At 41.7% G+C, this 15,834-nt stretch overlaps 1 protein-coding gene across 13 annotated transcripts in view; it reads left to right on the forward strand.

Annotated features, from left to right (window-relative positions):
* Positions 1-15,834, forward strand: part of nfat5b (nuclear factor of activated T cells 5b) — a 39,737-nt gene that overhangs the window by 18,298 nt on the left and 5,605 nt on the right. For 2 of the 13 annotated variants that reach the window (XM_085155548.1, XM_085155541.1), the window contains exons 2-12: positions 1,125-1,250; positions 6,543-7,149; positions 8,114-8,300; positions 9,389-9,579; positions 9,714-9,886; positions 11,100-11,234; positions 11,322-11,374; positions 12,248-12,380; positions 13,005-13,079; positions 13,190-13,290; positions 13,484-15,272. In XM_085155548.1, the coding sequence (XP_085011674.1) occupies positions 1,193-1,250; positions 6,543-7,149; positions 8,114-8,300; positions 9,389-9,579; positions 9,714-9,886; positions 11,100-11,234; positions 11,322-11,374; positions 12,248-12,380; positions 13,005-13,079; positions 13,190-13,290; positions 13,484-15,272 (3,502 nt within the window). In that variant the 5' untranslated portion in view covers positions 1,125-1,192. Of the gene's footprint in view, positions 1-1,124; positions 1,251-1,299; positions 7,150-8,113; positions 8,301-9,388; positions 9,580-9,713; positions 9,887-11,099; positions 11,235-11,321; positions 11,375-12,247; positions 12,381-13,004; positions 13,080-13,189; positions 13,291-13,483; positions 15,273-15,834 lie in introns of those variants that run through there. The other 11 variants (XM_085155552.1, XM_085155553.1, XM_085155542.1 and 8 more) reach the window with 11 other exon arrangements.

The following is a 15,834-nucleotide window of genomic DNA, read 5'->3' on the forward strand; positions in this document are numbered from 1 at the left end:
CTTGTTTTTTTTGTTTTCTTTTCATGACTGTAGTGATTTTCTCATCTTTAGTTGACACATCAGATGTCTTTCCAATTTCTTCTTTATCTTCTTGCCTGTATTGATTTTTATTATTATTCATATTTTGCAGCAACTTTAATGATGAACTTCAACGATGGAATCATTTTTTTCATGTTATAATACAGTGTTGGAGTGCTGTTGCTTATATGTGAAAACATGGTGGATAAAGGCTCCTGTGTAAGAAATGTGCTAAATTACCTCAAATGAGGTCATTTAAATACTACAAGTTGCTAGTTGAAAAAGGGAGAGGTGTTAAAAGAGAGTGAACTTCCATGACCCCTGTGGTGACCTATCATCTCTGTTTACAGCCATTAGCCCGAGGCAACATTAGTGCCTTCTGTAGTATAACAGAACACACCTGAATCTCTGGCTGGACTGTTAGTAGCGCGTTGCACTATAGCTAATGCAGCCGCCAGGCTTTAACAAGCAAGAAGAATGTGGTAAATTAGATAATATCTTTGCATTGGCTGCAGCTATGCTATTTTTATCTGTCTGTTGTGACATCAACAGTTTTACAGAAGATACGTGATAAATTAGTAAATCTTTTAAAAACCATGATGCTGCTTTTCTGATATGCAAAGATTCTTTACATACATTTCCATCTAATGTCAGTCACTTGAATTTTTAGTTTGTCAGCAAATTGGGTGAAAGGTGTGGCATGACTATTCATACTTGCAGCCTGCGACAGGCTTTGGCTTTAGTGAAAAGGTGAAGACGCGTTTGGCATCAAAACTGATGGTGAAATATGTTCCAGTGCATTGTTCCAATAGCCCTAGCTGTGCATCATGGGTATTTGTGTGTCACTGTGTTGGAGTCATTGCCAACAAGGTCATGGTGGTTCTTATAACTGTGTAAGAGTGGTGATATGACATTGCTGTGTAATTATATAATTTCAGAAGAACGTATGAGCCAAAACCAAAAAGGTTTAATCACTTTCAGGTTTCCCGTTTACAACTCGGTCATGGAGCTGACACATTTGATGGTGCTCAACAAAAGCTGTTGAGATCCTGTAAATCTGTCACCTTACTGTCGCTTTTATTGGTTCCCCCCTCCTTTCACAACAGAGTCAGTGTATGACCTTCTTCCCAGAGAGCTGCAGTTGCCTTCATCCACTCAGCAAAGCCCAAAAGTCATGAGTCAAATGAGCGGCGGAGAGGCAGGGCCTCTCCCTTCAGCTTCTCTAGCATCAGGTAGGATCCTGCTTCTCTTATCCTTATTTCTCCTCTGCAAGCAGGACTGATCATGCCCCACCCTGAAAAAAGTACAACTCATGTTACAGTCTGTACCTTCAGGCAAACAAACACCTGCATGTGGCAAGAAAGCCAGTCAGGCAACCTCTGTGATTCTCACGTGAAGGAAAAAAAACAAAACAAACAGTAATAAAAGGCTGGTGAGGGAAGTTATTGGCAGCTGAACATAGCTAGCTGCCTGTACTCACATTGCTGTGTACTATATGTTGTGGTCTCTTGTAGCAACAGTTTAGAAATATGGTTTATGCATGTTTTGTACATGTTTTAAGACAATGATATTAGTGTGTAATGATAATTAAACTGCAAAGTAGAATGATTGTAGACCATAAGAATATGAGGCCTGTTATTCATTACCCCACAGACTAAATCTACTTACCCATTTTTTTTTCTTAGCCTTTTTTTCCCCAGAGAATTAAGAAGCTTTGAATAGCTGTAATCACCTTGTTGACCATTCTGCAGTTCCAAGGTGGAGCTGTTATTTACAGAAGAAAATCTTCTTAATAGACCAACACAGAAGTCCAGTATAAATGAACAGCTAATGACTATTTCCTACACAAGTCAAAGTTGCCCATTTTTTTGAGGACTGTTAGCGTGTTGAGAGCTCCAGATTTAGATCCGGATCGGAGGGTGAGCCACAGATTGTTAAATGTGTGAAGATAAGCATATCTTTTACCTGCCATTGTTGCAGTTGGGTTTATGGTTTCATGGTGGAAATTAACACATGAGAGTTTTGCAAAGATTCTAGAGATTAATTAAAAATCTCAGCATGTGCTTCTAAAAACAAAGAAACAACAAAAAGTGCTGTGTCACTGATTTTATTTTATTTTTTCTAATTTATCTTTTGATGTTTTAACTTGGTGTTCTATGTTCACTTGATATTGAAGTTATTCAAATGTTTCAGCTGACCTGAGACTTTTAAGTGACTGATCCAGTAGTTATTCGAGGAGAGATGAACACTTAGGGGTAATAGTGCAAGCGAGGTAGGCTCAGAAAGTCCAGGAGCTCCAGACTCCAAAATCAAGTCAGTCACTTTTGCATGCATGGGACTTTGACAGTACAGACTGCTATGATACAGACTTAGGTAGGTTCTATTCATTGCCTGACTCAGGCTTTCTACCCCCTTTTTGGTTTTTATAAATATTTTTCTTTCCTGCCTTCTTTTGATTTTTTTTATACCAGTCACAGGTCACTGCTTCCACAAGCAATTCATGTAGACCAGGGGTGGGCAACTCTGGGCCTCAAGGCCTGGAGTTCCCCACTCCTGGTAGATATTTAGATATCATCCCATTTAGATATCATCCTGAATCAAATGATTGGTTCAGTACCAGAGCTCTGGAGAACTTCAAGCCATTTAACTCAGCTGTGTCGGATCAGGGACACATCTAAAACCTGCAGGACAAAGGCCCTTGAGGTCTGGAGTTCCCCACCACTGATGTAGACCAAATAATTCATTGATAGATTCGTACCTATTGATGTTTTGCAGTCACATGACTGCTAACCATTTGACATTAAATTGTTTACCATTTTGGACATGTGACAATATTAGGTCAAGTGAATAAGATCCCAGTCACACAGGCCTAGAGACCAGCTAAACATCCTGTGGTCTTTTCCCATCACTTGTGAAATTTTGGGGTTCCTTGACTAATTGGCATAAACCACCTTGCAATTGCTTTGGTTGGTGACAGATTGCCATGGTCGCCTAAAGTTTGCATGGAACAGACTAAAATGTTTTCACAGACACTCACTGGCTGTTCTACAAGCGGTAGTGAAACTCTGAAAAGTGCAAAACCAACCAGACATGGAGACCTTTTGCATTCAAAGTAAAACTTGTACCTTTTGAAATGTTTTGGCTCCAGTGCCAGGGTAAAGCTTTTTGCTTAGAAAGAACGTTTTCATTGTCGTTACACTTTTTCAAGTTTTCCTACAGTTTGTCACTGCAAATCCAGCTCCCTGTTACATCTGTAGTAGACTTTATTGTGCCAGATAAAAGTAGGAAGACATCTGTGAAATTTGTTTGTTTGTTTTTTAACTTCTGATTATTGCCTTTACATTCCTAGGATCGACTGTACACGTGTCATAAGGTGATATGTTTAAAAGTTTTAAATGTCCCTCTGTAAAGCATTCTGGGGTCTGAACAGGGCTATGCAAATAAATTTCACTTGAGTAGTTAGCAAGCATCTGAAGACAAGTCGGCATTGTCCATGCAAGCTACAGGCAGCCACTGCTATCTGATAGTGAACAATGCAATCACAAAGAGGTTTTTGGTGAAGCAGCCTCTTTCTGACTGATTTCACCTCACCGGCCAGTCAAAGAATACAACCCCGACCCCCAGCGCGACATGTAGTTGTCTCACGTCCAATATGGGGGACTACTATCAAGCAATTTGTGCATGATGTCCTGTTTTGATGTCCATAGTTTTGATGTTTTCCTGGTTGTTTGGAGAAAAAAATTGTTGTTTGAAGTATTAATCATTTGCTCTCATTTGTTTGTTGCCAATTCTGTATTGTGGTTTCTGATCATGTGTTTTTGTCTCATGATAGTTGCTCAAAATGACACTATCTTCATGCGTTTTATGCACTCTTTTTTTCTTCCAACCGTTTTTTTCTTGTAAACCAATGATTCATCCAAACGTCAACAATGCCAAGACCAGTGTAACTCTTTGTTTATAATCTGCCATTTTATGGCGTTATTTTTGTGCCACTATTCTGAGCGCACGTAAAAAAAAGTTTGCAGGTGCAAGTGTTGTATTTTGAGGAGAAATTTATTTTGAGCGAAGAAAAGCTGAATTTGAGTGAACAAAATTCATTCCTGCGTGCAGAAAATGTATTTCAGCGTTTGCTATTATCCACACACACACACACACAATAGCAGCCCCCCTCGCTCAGTTTTTGCATTTGCGCTCGCTCGCAATGTATTGCTCGCGCTCTCAACATTTCTGCCCGTGCGCGCTCAACTCTTTCTCTACACCGTTATATTTGTGCCACAAAACCAGCCAATCACAGACTTGGATGCAAAAAAATCTGATTGGCTGTTCTGGACTCCATTCAGCTCGAAATGACCAAATGCAATATCCCAGAATCCATTTTGTCTAAAACTCAAACGAGGCAGTGGCGGAGGAACACAGAGTGGCGGAGTTTGAAATATTACTCTTTCTGGGTCACGAAATAAACTTTAAAGATATTTTCATGCGAGAATAGTGCTGTGTAAACTTCAAATACCTGCTCGATTCATCAAGACATCACATATTTGAATAAGTGCTCTAATGTTTTCGGAGATGCCTGTGATTGGCTGGTTTTGTGGCACAAATATAACGGTGTAGAGAAAGAGTTGAGCGCGCACGGGCAGAAATGTTGAGAGCGCGAGCAACACGTTGAGAGCGCGAGCAACACGTTGAGAGCGCGAGCAACACGTTGAGAGCGCGAGCAACACGTTGAGAGCGCGAGCAACACGTTGAGAGCGCGAGCAACACGTTGAGAGCGCGAGCAACACGTTGAGAGCGCGAGCAACACATTGCGAGCGAGCGGGGCTGCTATTGTGTGTGTGTGTGTGTGTGTATGGATAATAGCAAACACTGAAATACATTTTTTGCACGTGGGAATGAATTTTGTTCACTCAAATTCAGCTTTTCTTCGCTCAAAATAAATTTCTCCTCAAAATACAACACTTGCAACTGCAAACTTTTTTTTACGTGCGCTCAATTTATTTTTACGTGCGCTCAGAATAGTGGCACAAAAATAACGCCATACCATTTAACCATCCTTTTTCCACACTCTTTATATAGTTCATTTTAAACTCTTTTGAATCCTTTTGAAATAACAGTGTGCACCAACCAGCCACAACATTAAAACCGCTTGCCAAATACGATAGCTCTGCAAAACCTCTAAAGGTGTTCTCCAGGCACCAAGATGTCAGCAGCAGAGCCTTTGTTGTCGTGATCTGTGGATCTCGCTATTTTTTTCTTTCTTTCATATCCTTCGTCACTGAGATTGCGATGTGGGAAATTTTCAGGCCACACCTTGATCTGTTTATGCTTCTCAAACCATTCCAGAGCACATTTGCAGTGTCAATTCTCCTGGTGGAAGCTGAAATACAGTGAATGCGTTTGCATGGTCTGCTGGAGTGTCTACAAAGGTGACATGCATCAACGTAACAATACACAAGATTGTTAGGAGCTGGTATTCTCTGGAGTGTCACACTGCCTCTGGTGGCTTGCCGTTTTTCCATAGTGTGCCCTGCTGCTACCAGGTGAAAGAGGTGCACGCACCCAACCGTCAACAGGACTCACAATCCTGCTTATGTGCTTATGTGCACATTGTACCAGAGACATGGGACAGGATGGCCACTGCATTAAATCACTCAGTTTCTTGTGCTTGCCCATTTCCTTCACTTCTAACACGTCTGCTCCAAGAACTTTCTGCCTAACGTGTCCCACTCCCCTCACATTTACCACTGTATTCCTTGTTATGTTGGTGGTTTCAATGTTATGGCTGATCAGTGTATAGCATGTTGAAGCAACATTATTTTTGCCAAACAAATTTCCCTGTTCTATTGATTTCTTTTTTTCTCTTCTTTTTAATAAAATCTGAATACGTTTTTTTACTGTTCAGCTTTTATTGCTTATTCGCTGTCTCATTTTTATATTCCAGGAAGTTCCCTATGAAGCAGGGAGTGTCTGCATTTTATATGCAGAAAATGGTCTGCAGTTCTCTGCTTCCTAGGTCAGAAGCTTGTTTATTTTGTCTCAGCGGCTACGCTCAGTCCCCAAAATGAACACTGATAGAAAGCAAGATATAAATAAATGAAAAGTTCCCATAATTGGCATGCCTCATATTGTACAATATTATCATTGTTGAGATTTTTATTTGAGCATGCACAAAATGCTAGCAATAATGAATTTCTGTTTGTTTTTGAAGTTGATTACAGTACATTGAAATAAAATATAGTGGCCTGCTCAACCTTTGTCTTCGTTTTTAGTCTTCTTGACATAACACCTCCACTGTGCTACAAATACTCCACATTTATAACTTCATCAGAATCAGATGCACATTTATATGTAAGATCTAGTAACAACACAGAGTTTCTTTTTTGGATGACAACATATAAAAAAAATTTAATAAAATCAGCAACAAAAAAATTGAAACAGAGAAAAAAACTATTTTGCTGTAAAATTGGGACTACTAGCCAACATTAGTTGAGATGCCTGTATTAACTATCTAATTATTTGCACTGTAGATGCCTCTTCTCTGACCATGGAAGGCCCTCGCAGTGCTTTTTCCACCTCTTCCAGCTCCACCATGCATTCCAGTAATCTAACCAATGACCAGAAACCAGTTAAAGCCAGTAATGTTGATCCAGACGACACCAGGAGTACCAAAGTGGTACCAGAGGCTGCTGGAGCAGAACGTGGAAATAGTAACGGCAGGGGCAGCGGCGAGCTAGCAGGAGGAAAAGGTGTAACAACCCAGGAAGGCCCACTGCATCACCCACTGACTCCATCAAAGCGTCGCACCGTACTGAACATCTCGCCACCTCCAGAAGATTTGTTTGATGACAGCCAAATGTCCTGCCAAGATGATGGGACCCAGGATACAGAGCAAAGTAACAGCATCTGGATGGATGAATCTCTGTCCAACTTCAGTGTGACGAGCACGTTGTCTTACAATGACAACACAGAGGTGCCACGGAAGTCCCGCAAACGTACCCCCCGTCAAAGGCCTGGCCCTAAGACTGCGCCGCCAGGGGAGGGCAGCATGGATGTGTTTGATGCAGACAGTGCCAAAGGCCCGCACTTTGTCCTGTCACAGCTAGGCCCTGACAGCAAGGGAGGACATAAAGGAAGGTTTGTACTTTTTGTATTATGATCACCAGAAATTTGTCACATGCCTCTCGATATTTCATGGAGTTGTCAAAAATATTTCCAGTGGTTTCTTCCTGATAAAAGGGAGTTTTTCCTTCCCGCTGTTGCCAAAGCGATTGCTCATAGGGGTCATATCATTGTTGGGGTTTTTTGTTTTTTCTGTACTATTGTAGCACCTTGAGGCAACTGTTATTGTGATTTGGCACTATATAAATAGAATTGATTTTGAAATAAATTATGTTACATTATGAGTAAGTAAAGAAAACACATTGATTTAGGACATTGTTGACTCACTTGTTAGCTAACTTTTTGTTCATTTAATAGTTTCCTTTGATAGTTGCACCAGCCCTTTAGTAGTTACTTGGGTACTCAGGCTTTCTCTGACTATAACTAAGAAGGAGGTAGTATCACGAAATGATACGATGGCACACACCGACAGATGGAAATCTTTACCAAACTGATCTGGCTCTAAATTTCCCACCACACTTTGACTGAAGGAAGGCGGTTAGATCAGAGGGGAGGGAGGGGCAGGATACTGAAGTACAAACAATGGTCAGCCACAGTGAATCACAGAGCCCTTCTCAAAGACCTAGGATAAGCAGAGCAGATTAAATAAACAGATAAGGCTGAACGTTTTAGGAGCTGGGGATAGAAAATGTTTGGTTGATGGACACCCTCTGAACTCTGCATTGCTTAGAGCACCATGGCAACTTCAGAGCAGTTTCACTGTTGTGACTGAGAGCTATGTACTGCAGCAAACCCCAGCCAATTGCATACAGATATATAATACTGTTCTTTTTATTTAAACTGGGGTTCTGAACCTAACATTGCTGCAAACACTTGCATGGATTAAGTTGAAGACTTTTTAATCCATCATAGGCTACATGAAAACATTAGAATTAGAGATCATCTGCTCGTGTCTCTGTCAAATTGGTCTTTGCTGCAGTTCTGATGAACCTCAGACTACTATTCAGAAAGGAGGAATTCTCTCGATGCAGTTCCCACAAAAGAGTGAGGGGAAAGAGTTGAAGATCCTCGTCCAGCCTGAGACCCAACACCGAGCCCGCTATCTGACTGAAGGCAGCAGAGGATCAGTGAAGGACCGCACTCAGCAGGGCTTCCCTACTGTAAAGGTAATTGTAAAACCGCTCTGTAGTTAATGTTGAAATTCTACTGCTTTAGCATCCCTGTGTTTAACATTAGCATACGGTGAAAGTATTTGCTGATACTGAATTTATTACTTGCAACATTTTCCAAATAAGTTGGGGCACTCCTGGGCTTCCCTACAACTTTTTTTTAACAATACTGTATTGAACTGAGAAGACAAGTTGCTGTCATTTTGAAAGCAAAATGGTCCCTCAATTTTCATTTGAGCTTCCTAACAGATAGGCGTTTTACGTATATCAAATGTTTTCTCCAAGTGATGGGTCTGGACTGTGTTCACTGACAATGATTTTGTGAAGTGTTCCACTTGTGTTCAAGTGGATATCTACGTCCTTGGGAGGATGAAACAAAGTGTCAGAGGCTGTAATATTTCACGAGACTGTTAGTTCTCACTGCTGTTCACAAACGAGGACGTTGGATGAGGAAATCGGCTCCTTCAGACTGTCAGTCACTTATCAGGAATCCAACTTTCACTTGAGTTCATGTGTGAAAACAGGGACCTAAGCTTTAAGGAGCTGTAGCTTGATGAAAAAGGAATTAAATTTTATGTACTCGCTCAGACTAAAGCTGTAACTGTAGTTAACCGACTTCAAAAGCAGACAAAAACCAGACGTTAGTCAGAACAGGCACATTGTCTTGTGTTTGATCATTAATTTGCCCAGGTTCTGCAGATGGTCACAAGGCAGCCAGAGCCCAGAAATGACAGGTGAATCCAAACTGATAAAACAATCACCAAAGCCATAAAGAACTGAAGCTGACCGATTTGCATCTGAAAGCAGAATCCAATAATAAATTAATCCAACAATGTCCTTGAGCAAGACATTGACACCATCAATGTCAGGGCAGGTAGGTGAAGATGCACAAGTTCAGCTGAATGCACAGAAGTGATTGGGCATTATATGATGGAATAGTGTAAACTGGGAGCTCATTATTAGCACAGAAGTTTCAGAAATAAGCAGTTCATACTTACACTCCATAGTTTTGCATGAAAATGTTATGACACAGCAGATCTACAATGAGCTCCGTTTGATTGCTCATCTGTTTTTGCCTTGCACAGATGGAGGGAGTGAGCGAGCCAGTGGTTTTGCAGGTGTTCGTTGGCACCGATGCCGGCCGCGTGAAGCCTCATGGGTTTTACCAAGCCTGCAGGGTTACTGGTCGCAACACCACAGCCTGCAAGGAGGTTGATATTGAAGGCACAACTGTTATCGAAGTGTCCCTGGATCCAAGCTCCAACATGACCCTAGCGTACGTGCTTTTCTTAAGACTGAAATTGTGTTATTTTAGTGATAGTTGTTAGTCCAACTAAGAACATTTCCTTATAATTGCCAAAATCCTCTTGAGAGCAAGTAAACCCAAGTTAACACTGCCCCTCACTGCAGGGTGGACTGTGTTGGGATCCTGAAGCTCCGCAACGCTGATGTAGAGGCTCGCATTGGGGTGGCCGGATCAAAGAAGAAGAGCACACGTGCTCGGCTTGTGTTTCGGGTCAACATCCCCCGTTCAGATGGTTCAGTGCTTACACTACAGACTCCCTCATCTCCAATCCTGTGTAGTAAGTCATTTTTCTCATACTTTGACTGGAAATACTATGTTGTGAAGTCGGTATATTAGTTAAACCACTTAAAAAAAACTTTATCCAACAAGGTTTAATTACAAGGTACTATTTACGATATTCATGTAGTTATGACAGGTTAAGTGTGCAAAAATGGGTAGCTGACCTGTAACATGCTTGTTAGTAATGACTATAATACTGTAAACTTAATTTTTTTTCAGTTCCTGTTTCTCCATTTTTAGAGTCAGAGGTCAGGAGACTATTGTCTTCTGATATCAACATTTGGAGAGGAAGGAGACAAAGATCCCATTAGACTGAGTTGTTTAATGATGCCTACAGAATGCCTACAGTACAAAGGTGTGGTTGGTTTCATAAACAGGAAAGACGCTTAGGGCCGTAAGAAAATATCTGTGTCAGTGGATTTGGGAGAATTTGCTCTCAGAGTGGCAGGGGAGAAAGAGAGGGCAAGGACGAAACAATAGGTGTGTGAACTTCTATTGTTTACACGGAGCCAGCATACAACCCAGGGAAATATCTTTCCACGAAACAAGAAAAAACAGTAATCCTGCTTGGCATCTTAGTGTGTGTGCATGTTTGTACGTGTGCGTGTGTGGGGGCGGATATTACTCATATCGTGGGGACTTAAATCTGTTTATACAGTCATATTATGGAGACTGTAACTCGTGACCCGACGAGGTAGTTATAAGATTGGGTTAGATGTGAGAAAGTAATGGTTATGTTTAAGGTTGACATGGTTAATAACATCCTGTGTGTGTGTGTGTGTGTGTGTGTGTGTGTGTGTGTGTGTGTGTGTGTGTGTGTACCCATATCCACACACGCACATGTGTGTGTGGATATGGGTGCGGTGTACAGTAGACAATGCCCACCAAAATCAATGTTGAAGGTAAAGGGTATGTTAAGCATTTGCATTTACAGTTTTCTCAATACTTAGTGATCAGTTTTTCATTTTTGATAAAATATCTTTGAAATATTTAAATTTACTGAAAGTTTTAATTTGAAAAGGCAAAACAAAGCTGCCAATCTACTTTACAAATTTTTGTTTTCATATTAGTTTTTTGAATCACTGCTTCAGTCCTTTCAGCATGAATTTCTTTGCTGTTACTGTTAGATTTCATTTTATTTCTGCCTGGGTTGCACGTATAAATAAAACTTTAAAACATAAATGCATGACGTGTATCTGCTGTGTTTACAGCCCAGCCAGCAGGAGTGCCTGAAATACTGAAAAAGTCACTGCACAGCTCTTCAGTGAGGGGTGGAGAGGAGGTCTTCATCATTGGAAAAAACTTTCTTAAAGACACCAAAGTCATATTTCACGAGAATGCCTCTGGTCAGTAGTAAAGCTTTATGTTTTGCATGGTTATTATAGGTGAGGTCATTTCCCTGGTTGATGCTTTACATCTTTTCTGTGTTTCAGATGAGAAGTCATGGAAGGCAGAGGCTGAAATTGACATGGAGCTTTTTCACCAGGTGTGTTTTTTATTTATTTTTAATCTTTTTTGTGACAAACAATTATGGTAATGGCTAACGAGCTCAGTAGATAGATGCAGCCATTTCAGACTGGTAAGTGGCTTTAGATGTAATCATCTTAAATGGCTGCTGTTCAAAGGTTTGAGTAGTCTCATTGTGTTCTGACCTAATTACACTCCATCTTAGAGGCTATTACTGAGTGTGTCTCAACAGTCCAGTCTGAACCTTTGCTCTTGTTAAATGAAATGACCAGAGCGATGAATCTGCAGCTGCCAAATGAAAGTATTCACATTTTGCTAAGACCTTGACACCCTCATAAACCAGTTTTACAGTTATCTGAAGTTGTGATGTGTGTTGTTTGGAAAGGCTGAACAAACATGATTGAATGAACCAACTCGGCTAACTATGCTTTGATGATTTGAAAGATAATTTGGCATTACTTACAGTGCTTCTTCATTATTGAGCCAAGTTTTACCGCCACCAGCTGCTGGTAGCTGGAAGTGCTACTGTCATTGATATTTAGTTGACATGGCTGCATGTTAGTGGCTAACACATCCGCCTCAGACACAATCAGATCCCAGGGTCAAGGCTGGAATGTTAGTGGACTCAAAGTGCTGGTCCCAAGCCTCGATAAATGGGAGGGCTGCATGTAGGATTAATATTAATAGCAAAATAATATCAATATCTGGTAGCTGCAAATACATCGTCTACAGCGAGAGTAAGAAATATGATTTATTTCCCATTTATATTTGGTTTCACTGTGATGTCAGATGTGTCATAGAAATCTCTATAGCAGAATGCTGAAGTTGGGTAGTCTTATTGTTGTAGTCACGTTTGCTGATGATTTTTTTTTTTTGGTTTATCATCCCAAAGAATCACCTGATAGTAAAGGTTCCTCCCTACCAGAACCAAGTCATCACATCTAAAGTGTGTGTAGGAATCTACGTGGTGACGAATGCTGGGAGATCCCATGACGTTCAGCAATTTACTTACACTCCAGATCCAGGTTTGTTTGAATCCGTTTCACACTAATTGACATAAAGTGTGTCTTTTTTACAATCAATCTGATAGAAAGATGACCATGAAAATGTAATCGGGATTCTGGTGACCTTGCATGAAGCCTTCAGATTACTGGGTCATTTCTCACACATGGCTGATTAGATTTACTGACTGGTACCAAAGCAGACCAACCTAGTTAGAAAATAAAGCTGGATTGTATTTAACACCCCAGACACACAGGGCAAATGTTCATTCTCTAGGTGTTTGGCCTTGAGGAATACACATTCTTTTCCTGGTGACCGATGGTTGCCAGGGGTTTGCAAACCAGTCTATTGGCCTGTGTGATTGGGCCTTAAAAACCTTTTTTGTTTTAATATATAATTATGCTTTTATGAATTTTCTTGTGTACAGTAGTCATAAGACTTACATCACTTCTTTGTTGAGTATATCAATATATTGTCATTGTTAGCTTTAGCAGTCATTACCTTTTAAATTGTCTCTTTACTAGTTAATTTGATATCCTTTTAGTCCTCTGGGTAAAACACTGTAAGTTGTGACAAAGTAACTAAAGTAACTAAGTAACTGTGCTGAAATCTTGCATCGATTTTTGTTGTTTTGCTGACACTTGCAGCAACAATCGATGTTCCTGTGAAGAAAGAGTTGCCTTCTCCAGTGAAGACGTGTTCTTTTGATGAGCAAATTAAAGGTTATCTTTTATTTATTTCAATTTTTTTAACAAAGACACCAAGGTTTCCTATATATAGTAAAGTGAATACATGGGAAAAAAATGTAATGTAATCCTTGCTACTCGTACAGTTGTAGATGGATCCCTGATACCTTTGTTGTCTTTAGTAAAGAGAGAAGATGTCACTCCAATGGAGGTGACAAGCAACCTTCAGTCTTCAGGAGTATTTAAGGTGAAGCTTTTATCTTATATGTTGCTTTCATAATTTGTTTTAAAGTCAAGTCGTTCAGTTCGTTCGTGTTTTATTGTCCCTGAAATAAAGCATAAAGGTAGTATTCTGTGTTTTGAAAAAGAGAATAACAGTGATGCATAACTGAAAAGCAAAGTGAAGCACATCTTTTGTGTTCTGTTTTGTGGGTTACCAGCAGACTGGTGATCTGTGCCCAGCCCAGCAGAACTCTGATATGACGGCAGGACATCTAAATAAAAACAGAGTATTCTCCAGCAACCTGTCTCAGCCTGCAGGTGATCCTGACAAAGGCCAGGCGCCTGTTTTTACCAGCACTGAGCCATTAAGCACCATCCAGAAGCAGGACATTGTTGCGGCCAGCTCGTTCTCTGTGCCTGCAGACTCTCTGCTTCAGCAAGGATCACAGCAGTTCCTTTTGGAGACCAGAGATGGCCTCAGGCAGGAGAGGCCAGGTGTCAGTTCTGGAGCTGTGGGGAGGTTGTGTGGGGAACCTGCATCTCAACCACAGCAGCTGCCACTCTTTCCTCCAGATGAAGTAGCCCAGCTGGAAGAAGCGGTGAGACAACTAAAAGCCAAAGGATACTGTAACTTATCACTTCAATCTGACAACCCTATAACCAAACAGCAGCAGCAACACATCCAGCATCAGCAACAGATCCAAAAACAGCAAATTCAGCAGCAGCAACAGCAGCAGCAGGTTATGGAGAATCTGCAGCAGCAGCTGTTTCAGTCACAGATGCAGATGCACTGTGCCATGTTTCAGGATACATCCCAGGCCAAGAATGGAGAGCTTCAGGTCTCATCACCAGGTGTGGTGACTAACCAGGGATCACTTTTCCAGCCGGACCAGCAACAGCAACAGCAACAACAGCAACAGCAGCAGCAACAGCAAGCAGCTCTTTTTCAGCAGGCAAATGATCTTCTTTCTATCCAGACAAACTTCCTCCAGCAGACCCCATCTCACTCTTCACCACCGATGTTTCACAATCCCAGCACTCTGGCAGAAACGCAGGATCCACAGGGGGCGCTGTTTCAAAAAGCCTCCCAGGAACAGGTCCAGGCTGCACTCTTCCAAAGCACCATGACAGTGCTACAGTCTCCAGAGCAGCAAGCCTCATCCCCTGGACTCTTCCTCCCCCAGACCTCTATGTCCAATCAGCTTTCAAACAACAGTTCACAGCAACAACAGCAGCAACAACAGCAGCAACAGCAGCAGCAGCTGGCCTTCCTTAGCGCTTTACAATCTTCTTCCCCTGAACCACAGTCAGTATTTCAGACCCAGATCTCCCCCATCCAGCAGAGAAGCCCCATGGAGCAGGAGCAACCATCTCAGCCTCAACACCACACACAGCCAGCCCAGCAGGCCACCCTGTTTCAGAACATATCCCCACATTCATCTACAAATTCACTTTCTCCAGGCCAGCAGCAGCAGCAACAGCAGGCTGGCTTGCTGTTTTGCAGCAACACCCTTTCCACACCAGACCAGGGCTCTAGCATCCTTTTCAGCAACCAAGGCCAAATGCCTCCTTTGACCAACAACAGTCTAGTTTCTCAAGAGCCCCAAAACACCCCTCTGCCCTTTTCTCAAGCCAACATGGTGACGGTAACCCAGCAAGATCGCCCAGAACCCATGACCTTAGGGAACCCTGCTGAACCACCACAGCAAGCCATGTTTCAGGAGCAACAACCTATGCAGCTGGGGAACAGCAGCAACAGAGAGGAGCAGCCTGTGGGTCTCTTCATGCCTCAGTCCACTATGGCCTCTCTGCAGGGGGGTCTGGCCGCTCAGGAGCTTGCACAATCAGCTGTGTTTGCCTCACAGAATGGCGTGGCAAACCTCCAGACAACTACGTCCTCCCCTGTTCAACAGCCAGGATCTCTGTTTCAAACAGCTGTGAGTGGGAGCGTCAATCAATCCAGCCAGCCTCAACAAGCTGGCCTCTTCCTTTTCAGTATCCAGAACGGTAAGGAATTTATTAGGCAAGTGCACGTTGTTGAAACTGTTGAAATGACTCAAAGTGAGAAGTGAGGAACAAGATTATCACTTAGCTGTCCAACAGTAGTTTGGGCTCATTGTTTTGATTTTAGCATTCACAGCTTTGCTCTTTTAGTTCACTCTGGTTGCTCTGATTAGAGTTGTATCCAGATGCAGCAAACAGCTGTTTATGGCAAGAAAAGATACAGTATACAGGAGTATTACATAGTCCAAAAGCCCATTTTTCTTCTTCATTATTTAGCAGAGCTAAAAAGGAGCTTCGTTGAGTGATGAGACTCACAACTTTGACTACTGAGCATTGCTTCGTATCTGTTCAGTAGTTTCACATCAACTTAAAGCGTGATAGAAAGTTAATGTGTTCATTGCATAGACAAGGGGTAGGCAACTCCAGGCTGTGTTGGATCAAGGACACATCTAAAACCTGCAGGACACCAGTACTCGAGGCCTGGACTTGCCTACCCCTGGCATAGACTGTATCTCTATGTATCACTACTTGTTTCTGCTGCCCTCAAGTGGTAAAAATTAGTTAC

This window comes from Neolamprologus multifasciatus, chromosome 1 (genome assembly GCF_963576455.1).
Source record: "Neolamprologus multifasciatus chromosome 1, fNeoMul1.2, whole genome shotgun sequence".
NCBI lineage: Eukaryota > Metazoa > Chordata > Actinopteri > Cichliformes > Cichlidae > Neolamprologus > Neolamprologus multifasciatus.